The 15,971-nt window shown below is 44.3% G+C and overlaps 1 protein-coding gene across 1 annotated transcript; it reads left to right on the forward strand.

Moving 5' to 3' along the window:
* The first annotated feature begins 1,015 nt into the window (after positions 1–1,015).
* Positions 1,016–15,919, forward strand: fmn1 (formin 1). Its single transcript, XM_076167755.1, has 17 exons — positions 1,016–3,136; positions 3,250–3,358; positions 3,985–4,046; positions 4,188–4,912; positions 5,928–6,069; positions 6,744–6,831; positions 7,505–7,566; positions 7,674–7,762; positions 7,877–8,006; positions 8,148–8,294; positions 8,865–8,924; positions 9,048–9,168; positions 11,870–11,962; positions 13,638–13,689; positions 14,128–14,277; positions 14,942–15,023; positions 15,193–15,919. Exons 1-17 carry the CDS (start codon positions 1,799–1,801, stop codon positions 15,235–15,237), a joined length of 3,495 nt encoding a protein of 1,164 aa, XP_076023870.1. The 5' UTR covers positions 1,016–1,798; the 3' UTR covers positions 15,238–15,919.
* The last annotated feature ends 52 nt before the right edge of the window (positions 15,920–15,971 follow it).

The raw sequence follows: 15,971 nt of genomic DNA on the forward strand, positions 1-15,971 counted from the left end.
CCATTTTTAATACAGTATAAAAATGTGTTATGATGACCTTAACTGTAGGTTGTGCTTATGATGTAATTTAGTGGCGCTGATTACAAACAAGTGCATTTGTTCTGGATACTAATGCTATTTCACGGGATTATCTGAACTCATTCCTGTTACATAAACACACACAGCTCGCATAAAGGCCACAGTGTCCTACCCTAAGAATGTCCCCTAAGTTGCCCTAAGACAAATAAGTCCACCCACACCACAGGCCCACAGGCTACCACACCGAGAGGACATTAGAGTTATACAATGTAATGATGCACAGTAAAAAGATGCTATCAGCTGCAGGATGTTGATCCGTCGCTTAGCTGCCGGCTGTGATGATGTGATAGCGTAACACCAGAGCAAACAAGGGCGCAGCCTGGAGGAATCACATACATTTTTTTTAATTTTTTTTTTTAAATTTTTTTTAATTTTTAGAGCACGGTGACATATTTCATTTATCTTTTCACACAAGCTCCATTTGAGTCTCACCTTCAAAATGATTGTTTCTTGTCATTATGATGCACAAGGACACACACTATATATTGCTTTTGTCTCTATTTCAGTCTCTGTCTCGTATTTGATCAATTTCCTTCTTTTCGTGTTATTAGATCAACTAATATCTCACTCCATCCGTCTCTGTCTCTGTTTTTCGGCGCTGGAAATCAACTTTGCAAAGGCATTTCTGGTCAAAATCAGAGAAAGTGATGTCATGATGGTGCTTTCTGACTTCCTGAAGTTTGTCATGTGATCAATGTCCCATGTCTCACTACAGGGCTTTAAAGTTGTTTTTGTCATTCTCACTCAAGAATACTGTGACTGTGAATCTTAATTATGTGTTTGCATGCATTTGTTAGTTTTGATTTGAGCAGATTAACAGTGTTTCTGTAGGTGGAGTCAGAGCAGCTAAGAAGCCCAGATTAGCCGGGTGTTGCTCAGTACCTGTGAGTGAGTGGAGAGCGCTCTGTCCCTCTGTCACGCTGGATTTACAGGGCCACATGTTCAGCAGGGAGTCTGTATTTACCCTCCTTTAGACTCTGGGTGTGGTGTCCCTTCACGCGTTCTTGGGTGTCTTCCCAAACAACTCAGCTCCCGGATCTGCCAGGGTGTTGTCAGAAAGGGTAGCAGCCACTGCGCAAGTGGACGGGCCTGAGGGAGAAAAGGTTCAACTGCGACTTTTAGGGTTGAAGACAACATCTGCTTTCAATTACACACTCGGCCATGTGCAGGACGGTGTCCAGAATGTTGCTGGAAGCCGTCGGTGAAACCACTGCAGCAGGTACAGAGGAGGCACGTGGAGTTTGAGGGGCTGAAGACTTGGATGTATCAGTGAGCGCTTCTGTGGTGAAGGTTGAACTCACTGCTCTGACTCACTCGGGCTTGGAAGCTTTTACTTTTCCATTACTGCTTGGATTTGTCTGCTTTCATTGGTTACTTAGAGAGACTAACAGCTGCTTGCAGTTTTAGGTTTGGAAAATTACTTCTCTGGTAAGACATGAGGGAGCTGTTGTTGAGCCAGATAAAGGATAAATCTCTCTTTTCAACAAGCTGGAGCAAAAGCAGGTTGGAATTTCACAAGTGATGATATGATTTTGTGTGTATAGATGTCGTGTGTTAACATCAAACATTTATTGTATCCATAGATTAACAGTAAACACGAGTTGCATGGTCCTGGATTGAGTGAGACATGTTGTTCAGAATGAGTGCATGTGATTCCGATACCTCACTGCTGAGATACACCTTATTCACTGCACTAGTTTGAAAACAAGACGTAGCAAACATGAGCAGTATTAGTAGAAGCCACAATGCTGAGGTTGTGGGAAATGCTTTTCCAGAGATTCCCACTCACTCCATCTTGGATAAGTTTACAGCATTCTTCAACCATAATTCTGACTCCAAGCATCTGGAACAGCACACGGCCATACTGACATTTTTCAGGAGCTTCTCAGAGCGGCAAAATGAGACCATGATGCAGCGAGACAGTGAGAAAAATGCAGATATGAGTTATGGAAGAGCTCTGAAGCGGGGTAACGGAAGTAATGTTCGTATAGCTGGGATGGAAACAGGAAATGGCTCTTGCGCAACAAGAGATCAGGACAGAAATCGATTTAACGAACCAGATATTAGCGTAATTGAATTGCAGTGTGAACAATGCAGGCCCAGCGTGGGGAAACCCTGTGCGGGGAGATGTTACATGTGCACAGTCGAATACGATGACAGAATTGATGGTTTTAACGACCCGTCGGAGGATTATGTCTTCTGCAAATCTGTGCAGACAAACAATCAACGCATTTCAGCTGACTGTGCAAATACAGATAGTGATTGTGTTCTACCTGTCAGTATCTCCAACACCACATATGTAGTGAATACGTTGGAAGTTGCAAAGAAGCAAAACGGTGCGGCCTTCAGATTAACACGGCAGGACGGCGAGGATGTGCAAAGTGAGGAGGACGATGATGAAGACGAGAGAAGAGACATATTTGAAGACTTCCCCATCTCCCACGATTCACCTGGAACCTTAACTCGAACCACCTTCTCCCGAGGCCCTCCTTCCTCTTTCTCTGACAAGCAGGTCGAGCTCCCGGCCTTCTTTAGTGGTCTGAGAGTCCTGAGGAAGGGGGTGTCAGGGCCTGAGCACGACACCGTCGCCAAGATCAAATTTACATCCCAGGGAAATAGTCTGGAGTTTTTCCCTGATCCTAACAAGAATCTGGGCGACTCTAAGGCTCAGGGAAGCTTCCTGGACCAAATTTCCCAGTTCCTAAACCGGGAACAGAGAGAAGAGGACAGTTCAGAGGGACACATCAGGGAGACAGAGGAAGAGTCAGGTGACGCAGGATTTCAAGATGATGAGGAAGCAGAGTTAAGCTTTGAAACTGAGGTGGAAGCAAAGCTCTCACCGTCATCAGAGTCTGTAAAACCATTGTCCAGTGCTGAGGCCGCCTTTGATGCCTTCAAGGCTTTCTTCACCCCCAAGCCTTTAAGGAAGGATCCAGCAGAGAAGTTGGACCTGGAGGCAATGAGGAAGAGGATTAGAGGTGATGCAGACGGGCTGAGAACACTTTATGAGAAAAATGCCAGTAACACTCCCGTAACGGAGGAACCCTCTGATGGCCAAGTATGCATCCTGTTCTGTGCTAATGTATTAGATTCCATTGTAGTTCTGTCTGTGAGCTCTTGTAGACATTTAAACACGTTTAATACATTCTGTCACAATCTATTTCACCCTAGTCAGAGGCGTCCACTCCAGGAGAAGGAGAGGAGCGAACTCCAGGGCGTCTACAAGCCATTTGGCCTCCACTCAAAGAGGAAAAAGTTGGGCTGAAGTATACAGAAGCAGGTAGTGTAAACCTCCTGAGACGCTTTGTCCTCATATGTGGACATTACATTTTTCATTCCTTACACCTTATACATCATTGGGCTTCACTTAAACCTGTTGGCCTCATGTTTTTTTGGTTTTATATATTTTTTAGGTCTCATTATTCCAAAATAGCAAGGAGAAATAAAAAAAACGCAATAAAATAAATATTTGGGTCTTGTTATTCACTTAATTGTCACAAACTCACCCTCAACCTCACCTGCAAACTCCGCAATAGGCCACTAAAAGGCCTATTGCGGAGTTTGACAAAGATTTGAGCTATATTATGGATTCTGTAACTACTGCCATCTGCTGGTACATACTTTAGTTGTTGTCTTTTCTGACCTAGTTTGTCCTCAAGTATCGCCTCAATTTCATTTGTTTCGTCAAAATTCGCTCCAGTCCTCAAGTTTTCCCATGGTGGCTGTATTTTGCTGAGCTGCGGCTTGTACACGGCCGCATCAAAATTGTTCCCATCACGGCAAAGAAAACCCTCTCAGGCACCGTGGCTGTAATTCTGAACATCCGTTGTGGTGCACGAACGCACATGAAGCTTTTGACATGCTCTCTGTCATTGTTTCTGTCTCTGCTGCTGTGTTTCCTCACAGAGCACCAGGCGGCTCTGCTGCAGCTGAAGAGGGAATGCAAGGAGGAGCTGGAGATGTTACAGGTCAGTGTGAGGTGTTAATGTTCTGGTATGATGTCATCATTTGTCCTAAAGATGGAGGATTTTTCTTGAGAATTCACTTTTTTCAGTGTTGTAGTGAATATTAATCCCTATAGATGTTAAGTCTAATTATTATTATTTTAGTTGGATTATAGTCAGATCCTGTCCAGGCTGAAAGTGGAAAGCGACGAGAACGTCACCCGTCTCAAGTTTGCCTTGTCTGAGCTCCAGGCTGAGCTCTCCCAGGCTGGGACTTGTCAAACTGCAGACCTCCGAGATGTTGCCGTGTCCACGTCAGATGACCTTTTACCCAAGTCCTTCCGCACTGTCTGCATCCAGACGGATCGCGAGACTTTCATCAAGATCCCTGAGGATGGAGAGGAATCAGGTAGAGCCTACAGCCCTGGGCAGCAGAGGACAACTCCAAAAAAGTTAGACATGGACTCCATCAACCTCAGCTTGGCTGGACAGAGGGAGGACACGCTACCCTTCATCTCATCATCTGTCCCTCCTCCTCATCTCCTTCCTACTTATGAGTCATCATCACCTCTATCAAAAGAAAGCCCAGAGCTGCCAGCACCATCTCAGGCCACCTTCTCGACCAGAACAGCTGGGCCGCCATCTCCTCCACCACCTCTAAACCAAAGGAAGCCATCACACAGCACCTTACATCCACTATTTCCTCCACCGCCACCTCCACCTCCACTACCACCACCCCCGCCACCTCCTCCATTCGCACCAGGCTTTGCTCCACCTCCTCCTCCCCTAGGGGGTCCTATTGGAGAGAAACCTCCCAGGAAACTGGCAGTGGAGCCGTCTCGACCCATGAGGCCTCTTTACTGGAGCAGAATCCAGATCCTGGGGAATAAGTAAGTTCACAACCAAGGACAATGAATGTTTTTGCTTTAACTTTTGAGATTATACAGCGTAGAGCAGTGTTATGTTATTAACTTATAAGCCCTGGAGGTCAGATTGTGGTAAAGCTTGCATGAGTTAGAACAAAGTGTACAAACATAAACAATGGTTGTACAGAATGGCGATACTTAACACACAGAGGTCAACTAGGTCAGCGGACACTCGCCAACTAGCACTAACCAGCAAATCCTTAAGAATAATTGGAACAGGTTTAGGAAAGGAAGTACAAACCAAATGTTGAGTTGTTGACAGCAACTGGATGAGTGTTTGTATGAGACACGGACATAGTTCCTCTTCAAGTGTTTGTGTGTTTGCAGTAATTGCAAGGCAAGGCGTGTCAATCATAAATTCAATTTCCAAGTGCAATAAACGATCACGGGTTCGTTTGACTCACTGCTTTAAGTGACACAGATCTGTGTTCACTGGCTTCCTCGGCTGTCCTGCAGAAAGCTGATGCGTTGTGAAAGCCCTGCTCATCCTTCAGAACCCACACTCAGACATCCACTCTAGCTGGGTTTTGCAGCCAAGTGTGCACTTAGAATGTCAACCACAGACTCAGTTTGTGTGTGGCTCTCTCTGCTTCACGTCATCTCAAAAATGTTTCTAATCTTGTGATTTTTGGACACAGAGATGAATCTTACTTGGCGTAAACTTCAGCAATATTCCACTGTCATTGTTGGATGTAGTGAAACTGCCGCACACGCACTTGAGTGAGATGTTCTCACAGCAATCTGCATCCAGTCCAGGCAGAAATGTGTTTTTGAATGATGGTTTATTGTGCCTATTTACAGCAATGGAAAGGAACTTAATGTAGGTTTCCTTTTTATGAAGGCAATTTTATATGTTTATATTCTAATCTTTATTCTATGTATCACATTTAGGACTGGTCAGTTCAGAACAATGTCTCTAAAGTAAAACTGTCAGATTTATAATTGCATAAATCAAAATCTGTGTTTGTGTTTTCCTCAGTAACAACACACTATGGAACTCTTTAGAGGAAGCAGCCATAATCAATACCAGTGAGTTTGAGGATCTCTTCGCCAAAACCACCGCACAGATCAAGAGGAAACCGCTGTCAGAGGCCTACGAGAAGAAAGCCAAAGCCAGGAAGGTAACACAGAACATGAAGCATAACATCAGGCAGAATGCACATCGACTTTCTGGAATTTGTGCTGTAGATGATTGCAAAGTTGAAAAGAAACTTGAATGTCAGTGGCAACAACAGAAGTGAAGGGTCTTATGATGTATCCACTAGAGGGCGCTGACACCATTGAGTTTTCAGATGCCAGGTCTCAGACTCATGCAGGGAACAGGCTGATGTGCAAAACAGAATTGTAAAGTCAGTAAAGCATAAGGAATTGAAATCCAGACATAAATATGAATTTAACATAATAAAAAGAAGAGATTTTACACATTCCCCATGTTTTTAGCGTATGATGTCACCACAGGAATCTTTATATGTATGAGGGGCTCCAAATAAAGCATTTTATATTGTTTCATTTTATAATTCATGTATATTCCACTTTTTAAAATGACTTGAGTAGATAAATGAGCCATTTCTGTCCTTCAGTCATAAATACCCAAAGCACTAATGCATTAAGGGAAAACATCATATGACCTTGCGTTTGCTTTTCTCCATATGGTCACAAAAGACTCTTCACTAATGAGCCTCGCTAATGGTCAGTGGTTGTCATGTAGTCATGGTAACACTGTGTTTGTGTGTGTGTGTGTGTGTGTGTGTGTGTGTGTGTGTGTGTGTGTTTGTGTGTGTGCCTTGTTTGTCAGATCATTAAGCTGCTGGGTGGAAGGCGTTCCCAAGCGGTGGGCATCTTCATATCGAGCCTCCATTTGGAGATGAAAGACATACAGAAAGGTTAGTGACAGAACGTTCCATTAAAGCTGTGCTGCTGAGAAATAAATCTGGTATTGAATATCGAGAATTCATGCCAAATGTAATGCACTTAAAAAACAAAAACACATTTTTTGTTCATTGTTTGGCCCAGAATTGGACTCTTAAGTGTCAGTATTTACATTACCATTATATAAGATAACAAACAGCATCAGAGGTCAGAGTTAACACTTCACTATGTGTCTTTAAATCTGTGAATTTGAACCTAAGGTCACCTAACGTCACCACATCTCTTTGAGCATCACCCTTCTTAAACATCACCCTAAACCTCCCCATCCACATTTAAACTAAGCACCAAAGGGGAAAAAGAGCGCCAGGATGTCAGCAAGACCGTCACAGAGATTCCATCTGCAATGCTAATGGTCAACTGCAGTGTGTGTATCAAACAGCAGGCTGTGTTTCCCAGTGAGAGGAATGTGTTGGCTCTGAGTGTCCGCGTTCCTCTGGGGCTGTGCAGCTCTCAGTTTAGCCTCTTCACTTTTCCTTATCTGCTCCGTTCAATAAATCAGAACCGGGATCGTCTGAGAACCTTTAAAGGACTCTTGTCCCCGTTCAGGTCGCCTCAGGAATTCCCACGAAATTCCATGACCATTCTAATATCCTAAATGACTGCAGTAATCTTTCTTTGTCTTTCTAGCTATACTGTCAGTGGATTCCTCTGTGGTGGACCTGGAGACCATTGAGGCGCTCTATGAAACTGTATGTGTGATTGTCCCTCTTTACTTTCCATGTAATGTGACTTTAATACATGTTGGAGATAAGGAGCCTCTAATCTTATTGAGCAATATGTTTTGACTGTGTGTCAGAGAGCTCAGCCTGAGGAGCTGAAGCAGATCATACACCACTACGAGACCTCAAAGGAAGATGAAGTCAAGCTGCTGGACAAACCTGAACAGTCAGTGTCTCACATAATTAATGTCTAAGAACGTTTTAAGCCTCAAGCCAGCTGAGATGATGGGCGTGATCTTCAGCAGGCCTTCTTCATATTTCTTCTGTTGTTTTGCTCCAGGTTCCTCTATGAGCTGTCTCAGATCCCAGACTTTGCAGGCAGAGCTCACTGCATCATCTTCCGGTCGACCTTCATCGATGGCGTCACCTCAGTCCAACGCAAACTCCATATGGTTTCCTCCACCTGTGAGGTAGGAAGGAGAACCTGACTTGACCTGTCCTGACCTGACCTTTTTTATTTGAAACATCTCTTAAGTATCTGAGCATGATCGGCATTTTATGTACGAAGCACGAAAATGGTGTTGACCTCCCGACTGTGTTTCCGCACTGAGGCTCTGCTGGAGAAGACGGGCGTGAAGGAGGTGATGGGACTCGTGCTGGCCCTGGGGAACCGCATGAACGGAGGCTGCAGGAACAGAGGCCAGGCTGATGGCTTCGGCCTGGAGATCCTTCCTAAACTGAAGGATGTGAAGAGCAGGGTAACGGCTTAGGGATGAGAAATGAACGATAAGTGAATGGCCGTGAATGTTTGAGCTGTGGGTGGTTTGAGGGTGTGGTAGGATCCTACTAAACAGGTGCAAAGAGCCAACATATCCTGAGTAAATAAAAGCTCAGTTGTGACTAATTATGGCTGAAGTGGAGGCAGAGAAACAGGCTGCCTAGGTTGGATGGATGGATGAGAGTGGTTGACAACCATAATGTGAAATCTGGGGACCAAACCTGGGGTCCACAGCCTAGTGCCTTGATCAAGGGTAATGGCAGGGGTGGTAAACCAACACTAGAGGAAGCCCACACAAACAGGGGGGAATAAGGGAACTCTGTTTGTTATGAGAATCAGGGAATATTTCCAGATTTGGACCAAATTGGGTAAAGAACAAGATCCATATAAGTTACACCTGACATACAACCTGTGTGTGATCATCTCTGCTGTGTGTGTGTGTGTGTGTGTGTGTGTGTGTGTGTGTGTGCTCATATGACGGGGCTCACCGCTGCACTGTTTTGGATAAACAGTGTGTATATTAAACGTATTGCTCTTGTTGTTTTCTCAGGACAATCGGATCAGCTTGGTGGACTACGTGGTGTCGTACTACCTGCAGAATGTGGACAAGGTACAGAGAAGACACTTTGTAGAAATCTGTTTTTAAAAGTGACGAAATACTTGTAGGAAGAATTCTAATCAAAATATCTTCATAACGTTGGTGTTTTGTTGCTGCGTTGTGATTGGACACTAGGATGCTGGAACGGACAGGAGTGTATTCCCACTTCCTGAACCTGAGGACATCTTCCTGGCGGCGCAGGTCAAATTTGACGACCTCAGCAGGGACCTGAGACAGCTGGGACGAGATCTGACAAGTATGACTCGCTGATATCACCGCTCGGCTCCATCCAGCTTCCCCCCCCCCCCCCCCCCCCCCCCCCCCCCTCTCTCTCTCTAAGTAACACACACCGACACATCCCCCCCTCCCCGCCCCCCAGTCCCTTCTGATTCTTAATATTAGACGGTTACACACATTCCCCAAATCATTTTCTCCGCACTGAACAGACAGGCGACCTCGGTGCCTCAGCGTCCGTGTGACTGGCTGACCGGAATAACTCGCCTTGTGGTCATTTTGTTGTGTGTTTTTGTTTGAAAAACCTCAGCCAGCCTGTGTAACTCTATCACTGTGATTTCGCGTTGCTCCTCAAAGTTCCCACAGACCAAAACCTCGGCCCGGTCTGGCATCGTTTTTCCCTCGAGCGTCCACCCCCCGTCCCCCCCCCCCCATCCCCCATTCCTCATCCCCACCCCTCCATCCCTACCCCACCACCACCAGCACCACCCTGGTTTCCCATCACTGGCCCCAGCCTTCAAGTAACTGTTTACACTCCCAGCTAAAGGCCCTGCGTCTTTCACCAAAACTCCAGTTCGCTGAAGCTCAGAACAAAAGAGTTCCCCTCCTCCTCCTCCTCCTCCTTCTCCTCTTCTTCTTATCCTTCCTCTCCCCCTAAGTGTGCCCATGTGACGCCATTCAACGCGCCAGCCAAGTTTACGTTGAGGCCGACGTTTGCAGCTTGCTTACATGTGCCCAATTGTGTGCGAGCGCATTGTTGTTGCATTCATGTGTATACATGCATGTATGTGTGCGTGTGTGTGTGTGTGTGTGTGTGTGTGTGTGTGTGTATTCAGAGACGAGTGGGAGTCTTTCTTCTGATACTGGCCTGGCGCCTTTCAGATCAAACTTCTAATCCTGTCCATCAGATCTCCCGTCGTTTTTGTGCCTTTGGGCCTCTTGTCGCCAGCACACAGAGACCTTGGCTTCCCACTTATGAAATCTCCAGACCTCTGCTATCTGCAGCATCTCCGCACGGGCCTCTGCAGGATCCTTAACCTGCTCGGCTGGATCACCTGGGCTCCAGTGTGGCCCCAGACGTGTGCAGCACAGATAGCTTTCTTTACCTCTCAACACAGCTCCGTCTTATCGGCCTGTCTTTCCCAAACCACCGTGCAAATCTGGATCTCCCATCTCTGCTTCCTTTTGTTGGGCCCGTTTGAACGGCCCTCATTGCCTGCTTTAGAAGCTCCGCCTTTGTCCTTCTTCACTCTCCCTGTGTTTTCGATTTGGTTCGTCTGAAATGTTTCCCAAAAGGACTGTAACGTCTCTCTTAAGTGATCCAAGTTGACTTTTGCCCTTTGCAGAAATGTCACATTACAACGGTTTGATAGTCTTTGATCATATATGGTCTATATTAATATAATAAGTTTGTTTTATAATAGTAATACTGTTTGAAGGGGCTGCCAAGATTGTTAAGACTAGAGCCTGACAGATTTTTGAGGGTCTTGATACTTGCTATCTGTTATCTGATCCTACATACATTACATTCTTGATAAGGACTCCTCATATTCTAAAGTTTTGACAAAATGCAAAGTAGCTATATACTGTAATGTTTAAGAGCAAAATGTAGATATAAAGTACATTCTCCACAGTACAACTTAAAGGAATTTCAACCCTAATACCAAATATGACCGTAAAAACAATAGAAATACAACAAAAAGGTATTAAACTTAAATGTATCTACTGTGATCCTGCATATTTTTATTATATGCAGATACTGATGAATCTTTGACTTGCCAGTAGCGACTATTAACATCAATCCCACCCGCATACTGTGGGCCTTGATCTAATTCTAATAGACTGTGCTTGACGGATTAATGTCAGAGTGGAACGTCCTAACAGTCTGATTAATGAGGTGACCTGTCCAAGGATTTCACCGTCAACTCCCTAAGAAGAAGCAACTCTTCCTCGTTAGGAACCAAATCGATGCCACAGAGCTGCGGGTGTCACTTCAGCGTCTCATCTCGCCGCTCTGTTTATGTGAGCGCCTGTGACCCTCCTCAGTCTGGAAATAAGGCGCAAAAAGGCCGACAAAGGAAAGAAAGGCTCGCCGCACAATACAGAGAGATACCCGCCTCCAAAGTTTACACAATTTTCCTGAATGAAAACAGTATTCTTTTGTAATCTTATCTGGGAGATGTTGATCGAGCATGAGGGTGGGGGCAGGGTGGGGGCTCGGTTCCCTCTGCAGCCTCTATTATGACTGGGCTCAGCAGCCGACTGGCTCCTGTGATCCACTGATTGGACAAAGTAGAGCGACAGGGAGCCGCGGAGGAGCGAGGGGAAGGAGAGAGAGCTGGAGATTTGTAGTCGCCATCTCCGGGCCGAATCTCCAGGTGCGATATCGAAACCGGGGGGGGAAAGCTGCACCAGTGACCTAGGGCACGGGCACAGGTGGAGCCAGTTTGATCCCTGACACACACACACACACACACACTCTCTCTTGCTCTCTCTCTCTCTGAGGTCCAAACGTATCATTTAGAAATACTCGTCTCAGTTCAGATCTTTAAATTTCAATGTCGATTCCTTCCAGGTGGTCGGTCCAGGGTTTTCTTTGGGTTTTTCCGTGATCGATTGTCATTTTTTCTCACATAAATCACACACAGGAGTTTTCCATGACCAAGACCTACCAGACAGCATAATGTAAAACAAACCCTGTCTGTGTTTTCTCTTCCCTTCAGTGTGTGAGAAAGACGTACAGAGGGTTTGTTGTGACTCTCCCGAGGAGCATCTCCAGCCATTTAAGGACAAGATGGAGGCTTTCATGCTCAGCGGTAAGTAAGTCAACTGTACATCATCCAACAGACTGGAACACGTCACGTTGGGATGTTTGGTGGCGCTACGCATCAATCAACACATTAATACACACGCAAATACAAAAATCTGGTCCAAACGCTTTGATTTAGCCTCATATATGGAGCGTCATCAAGCATACAGAGGGAACAGACAATGGGAACGCTGCCCTGTATGCAGACATTGTAGTAATTAGCCCCAATCAACAACATGTGTGTGTTCAGAGTGTATACTAGAGGGTATTCTAGTCCAGTCTTTGAGGTAAAGCCTCTACGATGCATAGCCCTGAGTCTTCACACAGAATGAAGTTCAATCATTAAGAACTGTCCTTTGTCTTTATTACCTGTGATAATTGGTGGGTAATTGTCTGAAAGCTTCGCCTTTGAGGGATCGGTTAGGAAAGCTTGACTGATGATGCAAGTAGGTCTGAATCAGTGTGTCTCAAAAGTTCAAGTGAAAATTAAAGCTTGGTTGCATTCCAATATTAATCATAAGAGCAAAGAAGACAGGAGGAATAATAAAGAAAAGACCTATTGGCTTGATTTAAGTGAGTTAAATCCCGAAATCAGGATTGTGACCTCTGCATTCCGGCGTGGAATCCTATTTTCAGCTACCTGTCTCTCTCTCTCTCTCTCTCTCTCTCTCTCTCTCTCTCTCTCTCTCTCTCTCTCTCTCTCTGTCTCTCTCTGCTCCCTCCAAATTATCCCATTGTTTCTAGCGTTCAGATAAAGCTCGGCTCCATCCTGTTACCGTGGTGAATATCTGTGTACCCGTTCTCTTTTTTTGCTGGAGATAGGATGGGTTCAGAGCAAAGGCTAGACACACAGATAGGGATCACGCAGATTTGGCAGTGAGTGAAAGACTCCTGCCCTGAGACACACACACACAGGCACTGTGACCCTGCCGTGCTCGCAGAGACAAAAAAATATTAATCCTACAGAGGAATTCCTCTTATTGTGAGACATTTGCACGGCTGTGTAACGTCCAACATGTCTCACAAAGTGCAAGAGAGCAGAGCTGGAAGCATTGAGTTTACATCTTTCATCTTGTCTCGTCCCACTGGTTTACTTCAGTTTTGACATCACAGACAACTAAGTTACAAAATAATCCGCTGTAAAAAATGAATTTGGAATAAAGTGCAACATTCATTTATCCATTTCATTTCATAAATCGTTCGTATGTGTTTTTCCAGACAGCTGCCACAATCCCGACAATCGAACTCGCTCCAACAAATCCACAAATATGACTTAATTCAAAGGGTTTTTGAAATTGGAAGACAGAACAAACATATCACTGAACTCTCGCTTTTTTAGAAACAAAATCTTTAAAGGGGCTGAAACAAAATCCTGCAACATTACAGAGAGACAGCGAGAGGTAGCAGAGAACCTCTTATTCGATTTAAAAAATTGGCAACAGCAACGGCCCCCATTCTTCAATAACTGACTGTGTAATTGCTGTTTTAGAGAGACCAAATGGTCGTCTGGCTCCATATGACGAGGTCATCATCATATACTGTGTCCCTGGGAGTGCTTATGTAACAGACTGTTCATAGGGAAAAAAGGAAAAAGGGATTAAGGATGATTTAAAATGATACCACTCTCTTTTTTTGGCTGCAAGTGAAACATCTCTTTTGTCTCTTCTTCTCTTCTTTCGCAGCACGAAAAGAGCACGGCGACGCTACCTTCATGCTGACGACGGTGCAAGAAAGGTTGGAGGAATTCTATAGTCTTTGTGTGCATCATGTTGAGGGATTAGAGACATACAGTATAATCGCTGATTGATAAGGAATAATTTACAAAACAACCGTAAAATGACAAAAACAATTACATTAAGATGAACGCTGGGAACTGATTTGACCAAAACAATGCTGGTAGCGGCTCAAACCGAGTAAAGACATAAGATTTGTGTTTATTTTGTGCTTTTTATTCAGTCTATTTTGTATTAATATTCCTCAACCTCCGAATGAACCACAGTCAGCAAATATCTCTGCCAAGTCATGATTTCCTGCTTCCCTGAATGTCAGCGCACATCATACATCACATGTGTTTTTAGATGAAAGGCGACCTTGAAGGGGGAATAAAATCCCCATCTGCATCCTGGTGGAGTGTTTTTAATTCCTCTGCCCTCTGACCTTTTCTCGCTGCAGGTTTCAGGCCTTGGTGCTGTACTTTGGACTGAAGCCCAAACCGGGGGACAAGGAGGTGACCACTGCTCATTTCTTCCTGCTGTGGTTTGAGTTTTGTGCCGACTTCAAGATCAGGTGGAAGAGAGAGAGCAAGCATATCTCCAAAGTGAGGTGTGTGTGACTAATGTGTTGTTTATCCACTTTTTTTGGCTGCACTTCCTGTAAAATATAGCTAGGTTTTAAGCTGTGTAAGTCCTTATATTATCCGAAAAGAGGGTGAAACAGTTGCCTAGATACTGTTCACTTCAGCTGTAATCATATTGAATACGCTGCTACCCATACCCACTGTGAAATACGCTATTTGTGCTCTGTCAACTGTAAAATTGTGTGTGATGATGTGTTGTCCTGAAGCTATGGAAGCCTTTTATCGTTCCTGCTTCCCAGAATTTATTTCCTATGTTGGGGTTTTTGTACGGACACAAATAAATGATTATAATACGTGTCTAAAACCACCAATGTTTGTGAACCGTGGAGTCTAATTCAATTGTGCAGAAGGGTTGAGTTAAGTGTTTCAATATGGACCAATTTTTCGCAAAAAATGTTGTCATAACTTTGTGTGCTTATGACAACGTTCTGGCCCATTGCAGCAATTTCAAATATAAGGAATTGATTTTTTTAATGGGGAGTAATATCCACTTTTGCCGATTCGCAAAAACCACAATAGGAAAATCCGGTCAGTTTCCCTTATGACTGACATGCTGGACACATAGCTGGAGGATCATGCCTGACTCTAACAACATACATGTACATGATGCGTAGTCATTTTCTTTTGTAGGTTGAAAGAGGCGAAGCTGTCAGTGAAGAGGATCACATCAGAGAAGAAGGTGGAGACCAGACAGATGAGCACAAACAGCCTGGTAAGACAGGGGGTCAATGCTTCAATCAGCTTAGCTCAGGTTAAAAACACAAACCAGCTTGTAGACCTACAACCAACACATGCAGAAATCCAGGGAACAAGTAAAACTGCACTGAAACAATAGGTGTCGTAATTGATTTGCTAAAAATTCTTATATTTTCTCTTAACAGAAGTTGAGGCTGCGGCAGAGAGAATCCAGCGTGGCGTCCACATGAGACCGTGAAGAACCTGGCCTGACTTTGTTTTATCTATAAACATATTTAGATTTTACAGATAGCATAGAACATTTGGGAATATTTAGAGTTGACGAAAAACTTCAGATTTTGTTCATATATTGACATTTTAAGCCAATTCCACAACAACAAATCACTGATCAACACACCATCCAATAGCTTGAAAACAGTTTATTCACAAGCAATTATACCAATATAAGATACACAAATTTTAGACAGACAGAAACTGAAGTGGCATTTTACAGTGCAGGCTCATTTAAAACATCTGTATATCATGAAGGCCTTCAGCTTGGCGTCCCACACAGTGGAAACAATACATAGATCCGTGTCCCTTTGGTAAAGGTGTCCTCATGCTTTTTACTGTACACATCCAACAATCTGCATCATTCATCCGCATCCAGGTGTCTGCAACAACTACGACATCATCGCCTCTGTTCCTTATGGCTTTGTTCTGTGTGTCTATATATGCATACATGTGGTGTAAATGCTGTCACTGTTCCTCAGGGTCACCACTTCCCTTAAATAAACCTTTAACTAAACTCCCTGCATCTGTTTAAGTTGCCAACAAATATCTTACAAAACTGGACGCATATCTGACAAAATATGATTTAATCCCTGTGAGCAACATTATGAGACGTAGGTCATCAGTTTTTAGAGGGAACACCTTCTTTGGACAAAAACAGCTGGATCTCCATTACATCATCATCATCATGGCC

The sequence above is a fragment of the Genypterus blacodes genome, unplaced genomic scaffold, assembly GCF_046128005.1.
Source record: "Genypterus blacodes isolate CSIRO-AG114 ecotype Tasmania unplaced genomic scaffold, CSIRO-AGI_Gbla_v1 ptg000013l_1, whole genome shotgun sequence".
NCBI classification, from domain to species: Eukaryota; Metazoa; Chordata; class Actinopteri; order Ophidiiformes; family Ophidiidae; genus Genypterus; species Genypterus blacodes.